The 21,826-nt window shown below is 36.4% G+C and overlaps 1 protein-coding gene across 1 annotated transcript; it reads left to right on the forward strand.

Annotated features, from left to right (window-relative positions):
- The first annotated feature begins 4,124 nt into the window (after positions 1-4,124).
- LOC134797977 (sodium/hydrogen exchanger 9B2-like) lies at positions 4,125-9,968 on the forward strand. The gene is made up of 11 exons (XM_063770316.1): positions 4,125-4,207; positions 4,932-4,968; positions 5,086-5,228; positions 5,355-5,586; positions 5,800-5,969; positions 6,264-6,478; positions 6,609-6,780; positions 6,895-7,049; positions 7,522-7,686; positions 7,886-8,063; positions 9,744-9,968. Exons 1-11 carry the CDS (start codon positions 4,189-4,191, stop codon positions 9,806-9,808), a joined length of 1,551 nt encoding a protein of 516 aa, XP_063626386.1. The 5' UTR covers positions 4,125-4,188; the 3' UTR covers positions 9,809-9,968.
- Positions 9,969-21,826: the final 11,858 nt, after the last annotated feature.

Here is a 21,826-nt window from a genome sequence, read left to right on the forward strand (position 1 = left end):
ATTTTTTATCTTTATATATGGCATAACTATACTCACGAAATTTCACAATATTTCCCTAAAAATTGTCCCCTGGACAGCTCTTATTTCACATAATCGGAATTTTTAAATTAAAACGCGCAATAGTTATAGTAATGTAAGAAAATTGCTCCTGCTACTTTGTTTTATATTGTGTTATTGTATCTTTAAAAAAAAATGAACTGCTCTTGAATTTAAAAAGAAAAAAAATTAAGTTATATGTTTTTAAATTTAGGGACAACTTAGTTGTCCCATAGACATATATATCTGGTTGTCCAATGGAAATAATAATAATAAATCATAAAGAGGGTACTAAATGAAACAAATTTAATACACTATCAGAAAGCACTAACATATATACTGGGTCAAGCAGATCTTGTCAGTAGAAAAAGGCGCGAAATTCAAATTTTCTATGGGACAATATCCTTTCGCGCCTACATTTTTCAAATTTGCCGCCTTTTTCTACTGACAAGATCTGCTTGACCCAGTATATATGTAAAGCCTGACAACAGTTTATTTGACCCTCGCCATTTTCCGGATTTTCAATGGTACTAATTTCTTTTACTGGCAACAAGTACTCTTTGACAACGAACGTTGGCTGTCATCAAATGTCACCGATGTAAACAAACGGAAAAGATCTACGAATATATTCAAATATAAACGGTTTTATTACAAAAATGCCAAAAAAAAATACCAAAGAAGCGAAAAAATTGTAGTAAATGCAATCAAATACTTACAGCTTAAAAAAGACGAAGGATTGCATAGCATTCCAATAAACAATGTTTTGAAGTTGGTTGTTGACATGACCGGTATTGACATTTTATAGTGCGGTTTTATTGACCTGGTTAGTTGTTTGGTTTAAACTTTAATATTTCATTTAAGGTTTATGTAGATCGACGATAAAAATCCTATAATCGAATTAGAAACTGAACGTTTTATAATCGAGGTTGGTGGTTGAAAGCGACACAACATCTGATGGAAATTAGACTTCGTCATCAGAGTCAGAAAACGAAGAATATATTATATAAGAATATATATATATTATATTGAATATTTAGAATCAGATTTTGACGAATAGGTAAATTGAATGAACCGAATTTTCTGTAAGCAATGTTTCTGACTTTATACGAGTATCAACATGAAGCCAATGCCCACTACCCCGACTATACATGACGTATGCACATTATTACCATACGTAAGCTGTTTGCAGCGACACTATCTCAGGGTTAAATAAGCTGTTGTCAGGCTTTATATTAGTGCTTTCTGATACTTTATTGAAATTGATTCAGACCCTATAAAAATCTTATCACATCGTTTTTGTACAAGGGACAACCAAAACATCCTACGGACAACCACTTCCGTTGTCCAAGTGACTAGTTGTCCGAGGGACTTATCTAAAACTTTGAGCCGCATAATAAATACTAAAGATTTTTTGTGTTTATTTCACCCTTGCGGTAAAATATATGTGAAATAGTATCTGGTACAATACAATTTATTGTAATATGTTAAGTATTTATGTACATATTTCAGGGTTGCCAACTCCAATTTTTTTTTACCCCTAGAGCTCAACTTAAAAACCCCTAAAACTGTACTATTATTTTGGAAAATCCACTAAATAAAAATAAAAGAAATTATACGTTTAATTAATTCTTTATTTATACATTTTCCAGAATTTTGTACATTATTATGATTTTCAACCGGTTCGACATTTTTATGATCATACATATGAACGTTAAATAGTTTTTTCACTTCTCATGTTCTGAAAGAGGATCAATAGCCCCCATTCGGACGGGAGCTTTTTCAACGCGCGTTAAAAAAGCGCTTGAATCTGTCTGCAATCTAAATTCGATTTAACGACCAAGGCTTAAAGTCGAAAATCCAACAACGCTTGATAAAAAGCGCCACCGCTGTCGTGTGAATAGATATATGGTTAACCATTTGTGTCATTCAAACGCTTTTTTAACGCGCGTTGAAAAAGTTGCCGTGCGAATGGGGCCTTATTGTTCTAAAAGGTGTGCAGAAAATGATACGTTTCTACACTAGAGCATTTTAGGTTCCAATCCAAGTAAAATTTTTTAATTTTTTTTGCGATAAGCAATTGAAATTTGGGTATAAAATTTGGGATTTGTTACTTATACAATTTCCATTCTGATATTTGACTCCCCGTTCCATAAATAACGATACTTTTGCCTAAATAATTTATTGAAAGTACCCTCAAAAAATACTATAAAAATGTATACTAGTCATGTTTTTAAAAAAATACATGCATTTTATTTTCCTCGTATTCGAAATGAAAAGTAGAGTGTTTAACTCGGGTGAAAGGCATCATTTCAGCCTCGGCCAAACTACCTCGGCAGAAATGAGTGCTTTCATCCGTTGGTTAACAATTTACTATAACATTTTATTTGTTGTAGTAAATGTCACGCAAGATTACACGAATTACACGACACTTTTGGAGGAGCCCAACACCTAGATCAAACTTATAGCCGTAATAGACTACCGCACGTATAGAAGTACCCTGCCTCTCCCTGCTCCGCCGTACTTGCTTGCTTTTAATTATTGCTTATACATATGCTTATACAATAAAGATTATGATTATGATTATGATACATACGGAGTTTCCATTCGTCTTCCATATGAAATGACATGTGCAAACGAGACAGCTCTACGAATGTGTATAGCGACGTCCCACATCCCGTTCACACAGGTCATTTCGTAAGGAAACCGGGTAAAAATTCCGTATGTATGTGGCCGGCCTAACACCTCCCGACCCGACAAGGGGGCCAGACCAAAAGTATGGTCTAAACCGCCTTTAAAGCGACGAAAGATCATACAACCACGTTACAAATCACTGTGTAGCGTAAATCCGAACGTTCAGCCGTGTATTTCCGTGTCAGTCGAACTTGCGAGTTCAAGCAACACAGGTGGTATACACTCAGTATACACTATGCCCTATGGTATCGATAACGTTTCATTCACAGTATAGTAGGTATGTAGCTTCTCACATCGTGAAAACTTTTTCCATATTACTCAAATATGGTATAGAAAAATCCCTAAAAAAACCACTAAAAATATTTAGCCCCTAAAAAAACCCCTAGCTGGTTCATTTCCCCCTAGATTTAGTGGTAAAACCACTAAGTTGGCATCCCTGACATATTTATGCCAGTGGTCCGATGGACATATAATAAAGCCACCCACACTCTACAACAGTACTCGACCGACTGACGCCGCGAGTTTCGGATAATCAAAATGGCGAGTAGGCCAATAGCTGCTTACCAGAAACTTGAACTTGTCGTCAAGTATCTTGCTACGTTACCTATATTTAGATTTCATAACTAATTTATGGTTGTCCAGTTGACCTGCATGGCGTGGATAATTCAAGGTACAAAATTTAAACGCAAGAAATTCATAAACCGTTACTTGCAAATATAACAAATCGGTATGTTTTATTGATTATACTTATCCATAAAAATTATTATGTGTTTAAATATCAATTCCACAATATTATTTTTTTCATAATACAAAGTTTTATGGTGCACTGTTGCAAGGGAACAATCTGTCCTACTGTGGATAACCAACTTTTGGTCTTTTGGACAACCAATAAAGAACGGGTAAATTGTAAACAAAATGAAAATGTTTTGTAATAAAATGTTAGAAAATATTAATAGGAACATAACGGAATACTAAAAAAACTCATACTTTTATATAAATTTGTATTATCGATCAGGGACTCTGTAGGTAAGTGTGATGTTGAACACATAAAAGTTGATTCACCCAAGTAGTACGTTATGCCGGTCGCCAGCCGCACTGTGAAAACAAATTTACTTTAGTTTTTAACGTGTTATCATTTAGAGACTTGTGCTCACTGTTCAGTAGTAGTAAGATTATCGTCACGAATAGTTGTTAAAATAGTTTAACACATTCACTGCCCCCGACGCGCATGTGCGTTCACCGCCATACAAGTTTGTTCCTAGGCCACGCCCCCTGGCAGTGAATGCGTTAAATTTCAAATTAATAATGTATTTGAACATTGAACACGAGTGACACGAGTAGGTACTTATGGTGTTTCATTATATTGCTTTAAGATATTGAACATTGATAACAACTGTTTATATTATAAATATAATATAAACAACTGTAAATAGAACTCGAGGAAGCGATCTGATCAACACCATGACTAACATAACCACAGGTAATAATCTTTTATTGTCTTTCGCTCTGATCTCACATTTGTTGATGTTGATTCAAGACATATTGCTAGGTATAATTAATTAAGTAGTTTTAAGCAGTGTCACCGATTATTTATACCTACCTAAACTTTCATTAGCACCGACCGAATTAGATTTCTTAATAATTGCACCGTAGCGTAGCGTAAATAAACTATTTATCGATTTCAATCTCGATATCATCAAATTTTAAGATAGGTAGTCTCCATTTTTCAATGTTGCTATATCGCCATAATAATTTTGCAAAAAATAAAATCACGCTTTACCGATTTTTTTAAAAGTTTGCTGGCTATACTTTTTCTGCTTATTCCTTGCCTTTCACAAATATTTTCATCATCATCATCATTTTCATCATTTCAGCCTATATACGTCCCACTGCTGGGCACAGGCCTCCTCTCATGCGCGAGAGGGCTTGGGCTATAGTCCCCACGCTAGCCCAATGCGGATTGGGGACTTCACATACACCTTTGAATTTCTTCCCAGATGTATGCAGGTTTCCTCACGATGTTTTCCTTCACCGAAAAGCTAGTGGTAAATATCAAATGATATTTCGTACATAAGTTTCGAAAAACTCATTGGTACGAACCAGGATTTGAACCCGCGACCTCCGGATTGAAAGTCAGACGTCATATCCACTCGGCCACCACTGCTGCTACAAATATTTTGACAGATATTAATACGTTTTTGCAGGTGCAAACTATCAGAATCATCAAAAATCCTATGACAAGTAAGTTTGGAATTTTCTACATTTCTTATTACATATGTATTTATTAGATATGTAATGAAAATAATAAGCTAATACAGACAAGTAAGAGGTCAATTATAGAAATTTGTCTTTTACAAGGTGGTGGCAAAAGTTCTGCCTACGGTGTCATCAAGAAGACCAAACGCCATCATGGGAACCGGCGTGGTGGGGAAGGGTTTTCCCGTTCCCCATTTTCTCCACTTATAGGCAAAGTGCACAGCAACTTTTAATTATTATGTTCTGTAAGTATAGTAGCCTTCCCGTATTTAAGGTTAATAAGGTCCACTGTCCTTAAAATTTTGTATGAAATTACAAGCAAATATCAGCCTTAAATGCTTCCTTCTTATTTATAAATTGTTCTTTTCCAGTTCTCCTGTCATGGGGAATATTATACGCAGAAATAGGGGAACCGGTAAGTTTAAACGGAGAAATTCTCAGCATGACACTGCTAGTCATCGCGGCGTACTTAATCGGGTGGTTGTGGCTGAAAATTACCACATTGCCGGCACTTATAGGAATGTTGCTGACCGGGATCATATTTCAAAACGCCGGGCTTGTGCATATGACCGATAATTATAGAAAACTTAACCAGGATTTGCGGTTAGTTAAGTTCTGTAGACAATTTAGCTTCAAATGTATTTAGATAATTCTTAATGACTTTTAACTTAGTAAAAAAACTCATCAATCAATCTACCCTTGTTAAGCAATCTAATTTTGTTTCGCATTGTTACTAAAATACTTATTACGGCCACGCGTTTTAGAGTATTTTAATCGGTTCTCACGTAAATCCTATACTATTCCTATTTGTTTTAGAAAAGTCGCTCTAGTTATCATACTAACGCGTGCTGGGCTCGGTTTGGATGCTAAAGTCCTACGGAAGCACTACGCAGCAGTTCTTCAACTAGGCCTTTTACCTTGGCTAGTAGAGTGCATATGTATCGCCATTACTACACACTACCTTCTAGCATTGCCTTGGATTTGGGGTAAGTAATCATTTTCTTGACATAGCTCAGACAGTAGCGAGTGGTAGTCGCTCGGGCAGATATGTAGATCTATAATTAATGTAGCAAAGCATCGGTCTAACCATCTGATCAAGATAGCTGGAAACCATAACAAAGTTGGAATAGAACAGCGCATAACGGATGATTCTGTTTTAGCAGAGTGTCATTTTCATTTGGTTATGAAAATTCAGACCATAATACCAAGAGAAAAATAGAATTCTATTAGAATTCATTGAGTACTTACAAGATAAAAAGCCTTTTTTTTTCATGTTTCAGGTTTCCTCCTAGGCTCTATGATAGCTTCAGTGTCGCCTGCCGTTGTAGTTCCATGCCTGTTCCGATTAAAGGATGAAGGATATGGAGTCGCTAAAGGTATACCGACATTGCTGCTCGCGGCTGCTGCTATCGACGACTCGGTCAGCGTAGCTGTGTTCTCAATTATACTTAATGCCATGTTTTCCACTGGGTCCGTTACTTGGAACATCATAAAGGTATATGTGACTGCAGAAATCAAATTTGTTCTTCACCAACTGTTAGGCACGACGTCATCCCAGGAATCCTCATGTATTTCTGTCACCAGTGTCACAAATTACAACTTTCAAACCAGTAATATTCTTTCAGGGCCCATTATCCATCGTCGCTGGCGTTTTACTCGGATCTTTGTGGGGTGCCATGACTTCCGTTATTCCGGAAAAAGACGACGTTTACGTGGTTCCTTTAAGATTTCTGGCCTTGTTTCTGGGCGGGCTGTTCTCATTATTCATATCAAGTCTAATTGGATGGAGCGGTTCAGGTATCTAATAGATATTAGACAGCGAGTTTTTATATGGGTACATTCCTTACTTGATTGGCTGGCTAAAGTTAAACACGAATTGCTACTATTGTATAACCACTTATGTTTTTCCAGGTCCACTAGCCATTGTCTCTTCTGGATTTATCGCAGCGTATTATTGGGAAAAGCAAGGTTGGCCCGTTAACAAGAATCCAGTAAGCAATATATTCAGAATATTATGGATTTTCTTTGAGCCAATACTCTTTGCGTTTACTGGAGCCCAAATAACGGCAAGTATCATTAACAATTTCGATGTTAAAGATTTTTTAAGGAAATTCCTCTTATACATTGGCTTGGCTATGTGTGGGGCGTTGTTTCCTCAGTGAGAGTTGAGTACCTACTTCACATCAACTATCGAATTTCTAAAGGTATGCTATGCTGTGTATATTTTGTTACTATGTTTCCCTTCACCAATTCGAATAGGTACAACCTTATATAAGTATTATACAACTAAGTAAAATAAATAAATAAATATTATAAGACAATTTTACACCGATTGAACTAGTCCCACAGTAAGTTGAATAAGGCTTGAGTTGTGGGTACTAGATGACGATATATAAAATATAAACTTATACATATACATACCTACAAAAGAAACCCATAACAAGAACAAATATTTGTGATAAATACACAAATAAATGCCCTCACCAGATCTCAACAACACACATTGTATCAATTAGGTACCATTGCCCGTACTTTCAGATAAGTGCTCTGGACCCACAAGTGGTAGCCATGGGCGCGGTCTGCCTGATTATCTGCCTAGTATTGCGATTAATTTCTACACTTCTGGTCAGCTTTGGCTGTGGGCTGAACGTAAAGGAGAAACTATTTATTGGCTTAGCATGGATGGCTAAGGCTACTGTTCAGGCAAGTTTTAATGTCACTATAAATGCCATGCCATCAGAGCTTGGTAAAGAGATGTAAAAAAAATATTCACAAAGAAAATGAATATTTATAGAAGTTAAAAAGAATGATCTTACTGATACTTCAAGTTACAGGTGACTATTTACAATTATTTTACCTTGTATAAATAATGTTGATATAAATAATTACCATTCCATTTTAGGCGGCACTTGGCCCTGCAGCGTTAGACATAATAAACAGCGGAAATAGTTCTGGTGGTCCTGAGGAGTTAGTCTATGCTAAAGCACTTTTGACTGTCAGCGTCCTTAGCGTCGTCATTTCAGCTCCTATGGGAGCCATCTTCATCGCACTGACCGGCCCCAGGTTATTGACCAAAGATGGTAAGTAAAGTTATTTAACTACAATAAGTGTAAGTATTATGCAAAATCCAACTTACCTTTGGCATCCTTTTTGTAATGTAACAATATACCTACCTAGGTTCTTACCCAATGAAAATACAGTTTACATTTTCGTAGACTTTCCTTACATTTGTTCTGCCTAATCTGTTTTCTAATTTGCCTAAATATGGCCTAAATAAAATTAAATTAAATTCGTTTCGTTGAAGCGCGGCAAATACTTCAGTGACTGATGTCAAATTTAAGAAAAAAACACTGCCTCGCGTTTACGAATGTTGCTATTGAACAAGCACTTCCACGCCATAGTTTTGTTAGGAACTATGTTAGGAATAGGGAATATTAGGCAAAGCTCTACGTAGGTGGCGTAACTAGTACACATACAGTAAACAAACATCAATGACACATCATACGTCACATGGCCTACCGTGAAACACGACAATAGAAAGTTCGGTTTCTGCCTCTCTATCACTCTTGCATATTGGAGCGATAAAGAGGCAGATAACTAAATTTCGATTTTCGCGTTTACCGGTAGGCCCTTGTTAACAAACCGCCTTGATGCGTCAATGTCATATTTTATTGTCTGTGAAAACTTGTCAAAAAACAGTTTAAGGCACAGTATGTATAAGTTAGTCTATGAATTTACTAGAGTACCACTGCTGCACTCTGGCGGCAGAACATTGCAGTAATATCCCCTATTGGAATTATTATAATTTAACTCAGATCAATAACTAAATACTGATGTAGTGCATAATTATTTTCCTTCGTACCTATTTTCACGGAAACGTTACGAACGTGTTTGCTATTTCAGTCAATCTCGGCACAAAAAGTACTGAGGGTGATTGAAGTAGCATGACAAATACGAACGTTTCCGAGAAAATCGAAAGAAAACAAGTACGCACTACATCTGTACGTATCGCAAAAATTACTATAATAAGTAGGTACTTACTTACTTATAGCTGTCTACCTAAACAGTTACAGGTTGTGGTTCCCCTAGCACCTAGATAGCATGATACTTTTTTCGTCCGTACGTCATTACCTACTTAGTAAAAGTGTTCTTTTTTATAGTGGTAACACACTATCGCACCGCACCAAGGCGACGCACCCATAAGTAAGAGAAAGAGATATCGCTTTCTCGCTCTTACTTATCGGTGCGTCGCACAATAACCTTGGTGCGGTGCGATAGTGTGTTACGGCCTTTAAACGTCATCATTTCATACAAGCGATTTACATTCTCGCGCGAGCCATGAGACGAGCCGCGAGCCGCGCCACGAGACGCGAGTGTGAGCGGTGGGCTCGTGGTTCGTCTCGTGGCTCGTAAGCTCGTCGAGCTAATATAATTTAAACACTAACGGCACGGCATAAGGTTTGTAACCGAATGACAGCCGAACGCGAGTGTGTCGAGGCGAGCCACGAGACGCGCCGCGAGCCGAGCCGCGAGCCGCGAGTCTAAACTGGCTAATAGAAGTTTGACCTTTAAAATAACATTTGCACAGTCTGGGCTATCAAAATCATTGCCAACTTAGCTTGGTCTAATAGATCTCGTAATGCCAAGCAAAAAATATATCGTAAGGGATTATTAAATCTATCAATATAAAGTAGCTTAACAAATACATCAAGGGCATACAGCTTAGTATAGCTGCAAAATTCACATAATTTTTGTTACAGAAACAACAACATCTTCAGATGAAGAAAACCGCCGTCAAACGGAGCTATCGTCAATACATCTTTAAGATGGCAAGTGCTCGTTCCTCTTCAGCCCATAATTAACTTCCAGACAAGCTACTTTCTTAAAACCTCTTGATTTTACTTGGTGCAGAAAGATCTGTATTATAGGATAAGAAATTTTATTTAAGAACATATATATGTAAGCGGCTGAAATAAGTAAATATATTTTAAATATTTTTGTAAGTACTTAAATCATATTTTTGATAGGTATTTTTTTCTTATTGAAGTCGTGGAATGTAGGATGTAGGTGCGCGATAAAATCTAGTTTCCTAAATATAATAAAATTAAAGATGTTATGTGAAATAGGAATTTGACACACGAATGGGGACGCTTGATTTCACTATCACTTCGCGGCTTGTTCGCAGGCTGGTAGGTTTTTTGACCCGCGCGGGAGAAACCTATTGGGTAGGGGTCACAAAACCGTGCGTATTTTAGAAAACCGGTTTTTCGGTTTTTGTGAAACTGTAAAACCGGGTTTCCGGTTTTTTCGGTGATTTCGATTTTACGTATAATTTGTAAAATAAGCAAGTATTTTTAGGTTCAATGCTTTAAAATATTAGTCTTCCACGACATTTCTATTTAAGTACTTTATCTTTACCAAGACCATCAAATTCCACCAATAAAGTTTTGAACTAAGTCAGCAATTCTAAAACGGAATGCCTAAGCAAAATATTATATGACAACGGTGTTAAAATTGTGAGGGGGCAGATGGGGGAGCCTCACTGGGATGACGGGAATCAAAGACAGGATCCAGGACGAGTGGGTATTTATTTAATTTAAATATAAAAGCACCTGTAACAATACAGGTCACGTGTTAACTATGTATAAAAACACTCTCGTAATTTACATAGAGGGTTAAAAGTTACTATAACTTACAATAATGTGCCTTGATAATAATGTAGGTGTCTGGAAGGTGTGCAGGGCCACTAGACGAGCACTTAGTACCGCACAGCACTTAATGTAAACGTTACACTTAATAAAATCACAATTTAACGGTCGTATTTAGAAAACTGAAGTACAGTCTGTTACAATAAATTATGATGTTGATCGATCGGAGTATGTGATCGAACTGAAAATAAAAATCATTGAATATAATTTGGAGTAGGATTTGAAATTGAAAAGGGAATTTAGAATTTGTATGGTGCCAGAAATAGTATGAAGGTTGATAGTGTAACGTTTCGTTACACGCACCGTTACAAAAATAGTCCTCCTTCTGGATCACACACACCACTGATATAAACGACGTAAAATATCAGAGGGCCTACCGCGAACCACGTTTAACGTGTTGCCTCCCTGTCACACTTACGTACGAATTTATAAGTGCGACAAAGAGGCAACACTTCGGACGTGGTTCGCGGTAGGCCCTCAGGACTTGATTTGGTAGCGGCATTATACCATGAACAATATAGAACTTCGACATACGGCCGGTCTTCTCTTACTGCCCTGGTCAACGTGATTTCAAATCGATGGCAACAACATCGCCACAACGATTATTCGAATCGGCGAAACGCGTATATGCAACATACATAAGCCTCCACGTAGCTGCTGGCCTACTCCACCCCTTCCTTACTTGGAACATCCATCTCTTTACATTAGAGACTTGAATACCAGCTGGGGATATAGGAAATCCTGGGCAGATAGGAATAACACTGTATCTAACAAAGGCAAAGGAACGTTCAAATCAGCTTAATGGAGAAGTGACCACAACCCGGACCTTAGTCTTCACACAAGAGCAATAGATGGTACCCCAGTGCTCGCCGAGCTGTACTTGCTAGCGGATTTTCCACACTCTCAACACCGCCTAGTATTAGTTATTATGATAACTAATACTAGGCGGTGTTGAGAGTGTGGAAAATCCTCCTCCTGGAGACCTATGGGTCTGAAAATACCTATGGTATACCGATACCGATAAAGTAAATTCCGAAAGTAAATACCGATGTCGATGGTTGAGTCGTATCCTGCCTAACACCGCCTCGCGGAAGTTTGCTTATGCTGATGACCTGGCCCTTGTGACACAAGAAGACAGCTTGGAAATGGAACAAAATACCCAGGAAAAGGACCTGGATCTATTAGAAGACTATTTCTCTCGGTGGCATTTGTGCCCCAGCACTTCCTAGACTGAGGTGTCCTGCTTTCACCAGTGAAACAAACTAACCAATAAGGAACTGAGAGTAAAATTCAGGGGAGATCTTCGCCGACACAACTTCCTTCCTAAATATCTCCGAAGCATCCTGGATTGAAGCCTTAACTTCAAGGAGCACCTAAGCAGCCTATCTGCAAAACTGGGCAAATAGATATAACGCTGGAGACTAAAAAGCTGTTCATTTATACAATTAGTGCATGTAATGTATTTTTTTTTAAATGCCCTTTAAAATAAATAAACTATGTAATATAAAACTGTAAAATCGAAAAACTCGAAAAAACCGGTTTTATCAAAATGAAAACCCGGTTTTTGCAATTAGCTGTAAACCCGATTTCGGTGAAACCGGGTTTGTGACGCCTACTATTGGGGTTATTAAATCTAACTAGCTAACTACTTATCCTTTTTCATAAAACTTTCCGCTGGGAGAGACAAAGAAAGGTATTATATGTTTTCATGCCCCTCTTAGCGACAATATAGTAGAAAGTGTCTGGATGAGTGCCCATAAAGAAATATGCAATATCGATGTCGTCGAGTCGTGCTAGCCCCGTTTTTTTCTACAGTACCTATATCGATTACCTACTCGATGCTGGCTGTGTGGAAATTTTTTTGGTGTGCAGTTAACGTAACAAAATAGTATTTTATGCAACCGTTGTTTAAGAGGGGTCAAAAAAGGCGAAAGGCGTGAGTAACAATTTGAGGCGAAGCCGAAAATTGTTAATAAAGACGCCACGAGTATTTTTTGACTCAGTTAAACAACGTTGCATACAATACTTTTTCTACGACCAAGCACTTACCAAAGAGTATTAAATCACTACGTTTTAAGAGTCGGCACTCTCGAACAAGCCTTGAACCGAATTATGAACGTACATTGTGCCAACACACCAAATACAGGCTTAAATAACTCTCATCCAGGCCATAATTGTTAAAAAAAAAACACACCAAATACAATGTCAATACTACCAACACAAAAAAAACAACGCTAGGGCTCGACACTTCTAGTACCTACGGTTTATCGATATCGATAAATGTGCGATACGTGCTGCTGTATTTACTGTACTACCCGTAACAGTACATTTTGAGAATCACGTGGATTAATAAAATAAAAAAAAAACATTATATAAACAATTTTATTTTACATGATAAAAATAACATAGTTTATTATTCAAGTAAGCATATTACAATATGCTGAATTCGCGCGCATTCTTTTTTAATCTGGTCCCTTTTTATTCAAGGCACTGGATGGAGAATGATTTCCACAAATGAACCTGTTTCCATTCAGCTTTTGAATAGGTAAATAAATACGCCAAATCCTCATTTCCTGTTAGCTTTGCCCATAATCGACATCTGAAATAAAGAGATTATCGATAAATTGGTCGTACACTATTCGTGTCTTACTCTGTAGGGCTACCGCCAATACCGAAAATCGTCAGTTGCGGGCATTTTTCTCTGTCACTCTAATTACGCCTTCATTGGAGTAAAAGAGTAAGATCCCCGCAATGTCGCGGACTTCCGCGATGCATATCGACGCTGGAAAGGAGAAATTGGATAAGCGACATTTTCAGAGATATTGAGTTATATACATCGTTGGAATCGCCAGATTTTTCTGCATCGAATGGACTAGGTTTCGTACCCATCTGACGACTTTAGTGTCGCTTATCCAGTCGGTGATTTGGAGAATCACTGGTACATTTAAGTTACTAAACGACTTAGTTTTCAACAAATTTTCGAAAAGTGGAGATTAGATAAAAAGTTATTCGATGTAATGAACCTTAGAGTTTTTTACTTATTTGCCAGTTCAGCTTAACCTTAACTTGGATAATTTCTCCTTATGACAACTAACCTTTCACTGTCGGTTAACTAATTTTACCTGACTGAATAATAGGTTTTAATGTCATATGGATAAATTTACTTAACTGTCAAATGTGAACTATTGGCGTTTATCATCATTTACCTAATTTCAGATATAAAAATTTTGTCGTTTATTTCATTTTACCTGAAATTTGTTGGAAGTTACCTAGTATTTTTTTTACTTAAGTACTTTTCTTTTTGTTGTTATTTTTCATAATATCAGAAAATGCCAAGCGAGGGAAATAAACAGATAAAATAAAATAAAATAATGTTAATCTAAGGTATGAAAACACGAGATAATATTTTTTCCTATTTTGGTTTCAAATAATATAAATTTCCCATTCTTACTGGTACCTCGTAATTAAGTTGACCCTTTTTGAGCAATTTTGATCTCAAATAGAAATGGTACACTTATTGTTATCTTGAGACTCGTTACATAACTTCTTATTTGAAATAAAGTTATAAAAATTCCTCAAAGGGTGTTTTTTTTTATATGCGTAGGTATGACAATCTTTTCCTTGTAGTTGATAACTATAAAACTCATAGAATGTAGATGTATCATAGGTTAAATGTGTCGCATAAGCAGCTTACCGAGTTTGAAATTGCTCCTTAAATAGTGATTAGATAATTTATTTTGATTTGTTTTTTGTCAAATTTTACGTATATACTTTTTTGCTTGACTATAAAATAAGCATACTTTGCAATAAGATAGTTTTTACTCGATCAATTCTGACAACAAATTTAGCTTGGAGTTTTTTACCTGACTAATTTCTTGTGAAACATGTCGGTAAGATAAATTTACCTAAATTTATTTTAACGACCATTTTGCTTAAGCGACACTAAATTCTTAAATAGCTCATTTGAAGGTAAAATAATAATAGGATAATGTAGAATACATCACTATAACCATATAAAATTTCTCATTTTGGAAATTCGTCATCATTAGGAATTTTAATGATTTTTTTTTAGAAAGTATTGCAGTTTTTTGGCTCCCCCGTAAAGTTAGTTGCGTGTCGCTTATCCAATTTCTCCTTTCCAGCGTCGATATATTACGAACGGCAGATGATCTTGTTAACGAGAATAATGAAAGGCAAAAAAGGACGGCGGCGATCCAGGCAATGAAGAGAATTCAGGAATGGACTCGCTATTTAATGTCGACACTTACTACGTCGCAATAGCTCGCCTCGGTTGGTGTGTCGCGGACTTCCGCGATGTATTATATATTACACCTGGCAACAGCTTCTATATTGTCTATGGTAAGAAAACCACACTTCCTTTTTTCGCTCGTATGAAAGTTGCGAGTTAGTTTGTGAACTTATGATTGATTCATTAAATAAAAGTCCTTAATATAAAGTGGTTTGTATAAAGTGGTACGTGTGCTGGACGCCAGCTTCGTACAGTGAGACCATCGTCTTTCAAAGCTAAGTATATGTATTTAAAAGAGGACTGGTTAGTCCCATGCACATATTTTCATATATTTATTTATATAGCTGTGTTACTGGCAGAGGGTGTACTTGCATATGTTCAGGACAGGTCGGAGATGCGTCTGCCGGCTTGTGCCTTGCCTTATATAGAAAATGGTCTAAAAGTTTACCAATAGGCTTGGGGTGCTTAGTTGCGACTAAGCACCACTATCCCTTCACGAGGGACAAGTACACCCCCAACTAATGCCAATATATAGATGTATCTGGTTGAGGCCAGGATACATATACGTTGTGGATCTGACTGGTTAGCGACTAGCGCGGCTAGGCTGCGAACACCCCTAATGTGTGCCAAGGGATCGATATAGATGTATCCGGTTGCGACTGGGATGCATATATATACCTTAGGGCTGTGGATCCGACTGGTAGCGGCTAGCGCGGCTAGGTTTGCGAACATAGATAGAACTGTGTGCCGTCAGATCCGTATATAGATGTGACTGGTTGCGACCAGGTCACTGCACCCCTTATCTGGTGCAAAGGTTTAACTTATGAGACTTTCTGAGACATAGAGAATTGTGACTATCTTATGCAGACTTGCATACCTATATATATGTATATTTGAGTCCTGCGGGACAATGTGGTATCTTACTATGAATATGAATTTCTGGCTATCTATCCCTACATATACCTACATGTTACAATGTTCTACATTTGCCTTGAGATATTATATATGTGTTATAATATGAAACAGGCTAGGGATAATTTAGTGACCCATGGTCATAAATCTATTTTCTACACAGGTGGTGGCATATGATCTGATAGAGCTGGCAGCTACGCTTGGAGCTCATGAACAGGGAGAATTACTCCATACTCATCACTATAATAAGGTATGAACCATATTATCCACAGAATAACTGACCTCTCTCCCAATAATATAAGCGAAGCAGAAATGAGTTCTTTAAGATAAAAGTATACATGTCAAGTTGATGGTAAACTCATGTTTAATTTAATAAGGTCTTAGAATCTTTAAGTTACTTGAATTCAGGCAATCAATTTATCTTAGCATTTTGTATCAACGTCGGTACAAAAATTGGTGGAAGAGTGTCTTGGATTTGATTTAAACCCACATAAATTCATGAAATTATCTTATAAATCATTTACCAAATCTGTACTAAAATATACAAAGAAATGGTAAAATAAACTGATCAAAACATACTAAAACATGTTCAAGTGTGCATAATCTAGTATTATACTGCATGAATATTCAATAATCATGATTAATTGTAGTATTTGTAATAATAAAATACAAATTCTTAAGAGGTCAAAGGTCACCCTGTGGATAGTGTTGTTCATACAGTGCTGCCGCTGCCACATATAATTGACATATCGTACATTTAGATGTTTGTATATTGCTAAACCATTTTGAACTTTACAGGATGAATATTGCGTTTGAAAGTTATACCGAATTATTTCGCGAAAGTCATATTTACGATATCACGACTTTGAATATTATGTAATGAACAAATTACGTATTTATGATTTAAAATATTAATCTAAAGTAGCATTTTTTATGAGTTTTATGACTCAAAAATAAATACGACTTGATGATTCAATTTGTCGCGCCATTTTTCATATGAGTGTCGCGAGCTCGGCGCGAGCGTATTTCCGTAGTTCATTCGTTTTCACAAGATGGCGGAACAAGTGCGAGAACTGAAGAACGTTTTAATGAGTGTTTGTTGTACAGTGATAAAAAGTAATAAAACAAGTGAAAAGTTATTAATAAAACAAAGGTGAGTACTTTGTGAATGTGTGAAATTTTGAGGAAGTGGATTAATCGAGTACGTGACAGGTAAATACCTATGCGGTATAGGATCCACTTTGAATCATCGATTTTAATTATCGATCTATATAATTTCTTTTTATGTGAATTAAACAAACCCTGTGTACAAGGATTATTAGGTATCCTGTGTGATTGTGAGCGAATGCACTATTATAACAAAGAAATCGTCACGCAATTACTTCGTTACAAGAAATTACGCCATTACGACGCGTAAATAAATAAATAAATAAAGACGTGAGGGCTTACCCACGGGATCATAAATACAGTGATAATTTACGTAATAATTAGATATTTATGTGATCTTACATAAAGGAAATATGGCTTATTTCTATGTGACTTGACATGTTTATATTATTTAATGCGTAAGCACTAATTCGTATACCTGAGAGGAATTAGGTACTTATCGTTGGGTCAGAGGTCAAAATTATTGTTATGATTTAAAATATTAATCTAAAGTAGCATTTTTTATGAGTTTTATGACTCAAAAATAAATACGACTTGATGATTCAATTTGTCGCGCCATTTTTCATATGAGTGTCGCGAGCTCGGCGCGAGCGTATTTCCGTAGTTCATTCGTTTTCACAAGATGGCGGAACAAGTGCGAGAACTGAAGAACGTTTTAATGAGTGTTTGTTGTACAGTGATAAAAAGTAATAAAACAAGTGAAAAGTTATTAATAAAACAAAGGTGAGTACTTTGTGAATGTGTGAAATTTTGAGGAAGTGGATTAATCGAGTACGTGACAGGTAAATACCTATGCGGTATAGGATCCACTTTGAATCATCGATTTTAATTATCGATCTATATAATTTCTTTTTATGTGAATTAAACAAACCCTGTGTACAAGGATTATTAGGTATCCTGTGTGATTGTGAGCGAATGCACTATTATAACAAAGAAATCGTCACGCAATTACTTCGTTACAAGAAATTACGCCATTACGACGCGTAAATAAATAAATAAATAAAGACGTGAGGGCTTACCCACGGGATCATAAATACAGTGATAATTTACGTAATAATTAGATATTTATGTGATCTTACATAAAGGAAATATGGCTTATTTCTATGTGACTTGACATGTTTATATTATTTAATGCGTAAGCACTAATTCGTATACCTGAGAGGAATTAGGTACTTATCGTTGGGTCAGAGGTCAAAATTATTGTTTGTTGCACTTGAGTACGAAACCCAACTAATATATTGTTATGAAATAGGAATTTCAAGAAATACAGCGTAGTCAGCGTACGAACTGACAATTTTCGAGTCGAGCGTGAAACCAAGGCGTCTCTACGCCAAGCTACTTCTCTACATGAGGAGGAGGATAAAGATTGTTATACCAAAGACATAAGGTATGTAAACACGATTAATATAGTGTTAACTTGGTATACAGCCCATAATATTGTGTATTATTACTGTCAAATTGCATTCATCAAAGGTTGAATCGTTTACTCGTAAAATTTAGACCGTGTCCAGCTAAGTTCATTAACCTTATACAGTGTTTACATCTCTAAGATATAGATGGCGCTTGCAACATATATGACAATAAGTACTAAATATTGTTCTACAGTGATGATGAAATAATAGAGTGATATTCAAATAATAACTACACAGTATTATGATAAATATTTGATGATATGAAGTCTGTGTTTTAAACATATGGAATGTGTCAGGTAAATTACACATTTGGTAAAGTAAATACTGAATGTGAGTATGTATGTACAGATACCCATACATACAGTACAGGCTTGTACTGTAAGTGGGAACTACACTTAGTTGATATAATGAGAACAAGTTGTATACTTGAATAATGCCATAGTGTGTGGTATTTTATATGAAACTAATATAATAATAAATAATTTTGGTGTATTCCATGAGTAATTTGAGAATTTATCAATACACATGATGCTATGTTCATCATCATCATCATCATCATCATCATCATGTTAGTCATGTTGTACTATTTGTACTTATTAGAAAGTTGAATTCATTTTGAATAATGTTCATATAACAACTACCTACATATATATTTTATCTGTCATATGATGACATTCCTGTTGGTACAGTGATTCACACTCGGTGGAAATATGAAAATTTTATAAAGTACTTGACAACATTATTGAGTTCTGTTGTGATAACTTGTTTAAAAATGCGTTTCCAGAACGAGAGTGAGAACACTATGGAAGCTATCCTGCTGAATCGCCTGTCCACATTTGCTACAAACATCAAAGAGCATCAAGTAAAAGCATCAGAGCTATGTGCGTGTCGTCCATGGGGAAAGGATGAGTTAGAGCAAGCTGCTATCATCGCATCCAAACTACAATCTATACTGGGAAGATTTCAAAGTGATCTCTATCAGTACTTCAATCTATCTAAGGATCCTAACGCCGATGAGATTTCAAATTTAACTGCCATACAGCTAGAGGGTGATGAAGTTTTAGCTGAACTTAATACAAGAATTCAAGCCGATAAGGATACAAGACAAGTCAAATCTGATCCTACAAAAAATAGGAGCAAGTTACCAGAGTTGGATTTAATATCTTTTCATGGTGACGTTCTAGAATGGACTCAATTCTGGGACCAATTTAGTTCCAACATTGATCAAAGGAATATACGAGACGTTGATAAGCTACTCTACCTTAAAGCATCATTAAAGGATGAAGCCAAAACCATAATCGATGGTTTAGAGACCACGAATGACAATTATAAGATTGCCATAGATACTCTGAGAGAGAGATACGGCAACAGAGTGCAGATTGTTGACGCTCACTATTCTTCCTTATATAAGATTAAGAAGGCCACGAAGCCAGAAGATTGCAGAAAGACATTAGATGAACTCGAGAGACATCTAAGAGTCTTACAGTCCCTAGGAGAGGACACAAATCAAAACCATTTAAGATTTCTTTTCATGGAAAAGTTCCCTGAAGACGTCATTTATGAAATGAAACTAAAATTGAAGACTGAATCCATCGAAGAAATAAGAAAACAACTAAACGCTATCATATCAGCAAAAGAAGATGCCAAGAGGATAAGCGTTGAGACTAAAGATATGGAAACAACCTTTACTACTGAAACTTTACACATAAGAGATAAACATGCGAAGAAATCCAACGATAGGAGAATCAAACATAGAGTTATAAATATGAGGGAAAAACCAAATAAATTTAGAAACAACACATCAACCTTTTCAAATACATTCACGCCTAAGAAAAGAACATACGAGGCTAATAGTGAATCGAATAATGCGCAGGCATCTGATAAACGAAGGAAATTAGAATGTATATTTTGTCAAGGGGATCATTACAATGACGTTTGCACGAAATTTAAGACCTTGGCTGAAAGGAAAGGTAAAATACCTAACTGTTGTTACATCTGTTTGAGAACTGGTCATAAACAAATTACCTGTAGAAGGATACATACCTGCCATCACTGTGGTGAAAGGAATCAGCATAATAGAGCATTGTGCCCTACGAAATTGCTCCAGGTAACAGAGACGTCATCGTCACAAGATTCCTGTGCCTGAAAGATATATCTAAACCAGCTATAGAAGAGAATCTTATACATTACAGATTTATACGTGTACCCTTTGTAATCAAATCTACCTACCCATAATGCTACCATCAAACATCACTTATCTAGTATCAATGATGAACGTTTAAAGAGTCTAGCCAGTGACATCTATGTACATAATATTTGACAGGATCAAACGGAGTCGGAGTATAAAGACAGTAAAATGATATGGATTCTAACTCTAAAGAGCTTATGCAGAAGAACATAACAGATGCTAGTAGAGGTTAAACTGTAAAACTCTTGATTTAAAATGGGACTTAAAAAAGGATACGATTTGCCTAAAGATAAAAACACTACGAATGCTTATACGAAGAGAGGTGTTCTGAAGACCTTAAGCAAGTTCATCACATATGCCTACCTAAGAACATGGCGAATAGCCAAGACGGCCAACTTCACTGTTTCACAGATTCGTCTATGTCAACGTATGCAGCCGTAGAGTACTTACTTCAAGAAGACAAGGTGAACTTCGTTATTGGCAAGTCAGGATTAATACCCATAAAAGATCAAGATAATCTGAAGATTCCTAAATTGGAACTATTAGGAGTTTTAATAGGTAGCAGACTAATCCATATGTCATGAAACATCTCCAGATATAGAAAGAATCAAGAAAAATAAGAAATTGACTGAAAGATATGTCCCGTCTGAATACAACTCAGCTGATGTAGACAGACTAATTCGACAGAAGATTTTCAACGATGCCTCAGCGGTCAAGAATTTCTGACAGAAGATTCTCACAACTGGCCATGCCGACCCGCAAGAGATGTTACTCTTCGAGCGGGGGAGGGTCTGTCGAACAACATCATACAGAAAGTTGGATTGAACTCGGACGGAAAAAATCAGCTTAAAAAGAATATTGACTTGAGCAAGAGTCAAAGTATCAGACGGAAACCGGACAAGTCTGTTCAGAAACACAGGCAAGTGAGGATAACAGAATAAGCTCAGAAGTACAAAAAATAAGAAGTACATAGAGACAGTTTACCTGGATGAAGTCGATGGTAAGGAGACACATCTTACTCGCTATCTAGGATTATTCAAAGATGTCTACAGAATCCTTAGATGTAGCGGTCGTTTGACGCACTCTGATTTATCATATGACGCGAAACATCCGATTCTTTTGCCAAAGGATTGTGACTTTACCACAAGTATGTACCACAAAGAAAGCATATGAAAACAACTACCATGAGGGAGTACCTCACATCCTG

Source organism: Cydia splendana, chromosome 1 (assembly GCF_910591565.1).
Source record: "Cydia splendana chromosome 1, ilCydSple1.2, whole genome shotgun sequence".
In the NCBI taxonomy this organism is placed as follows: Eukaryota; Metazoa; Arthropoda; class Insecta; order Lepidoptera; family Tortricidae; genus Cydia; species Cydia splendana.

Coding starts and splice junctions, on each gene's coding strand:
- LOC134797977 (XM_063770316.1), top strand. Junction 5,970..6,263: donor AGCATTGCCTTGGATTTGGG/GTAAGTAATCAT, acceptor TTCATGTTTCAG/GTTTCCTCCTAGGCTCTATG. Junction 7,687..7,885: donor TGGCTAAGGCTACTGTTCAG/GCAAGTTTTAAT, acceptor ATTCCATTTTAG/GCGGCACTTGGCCCTGCAGC.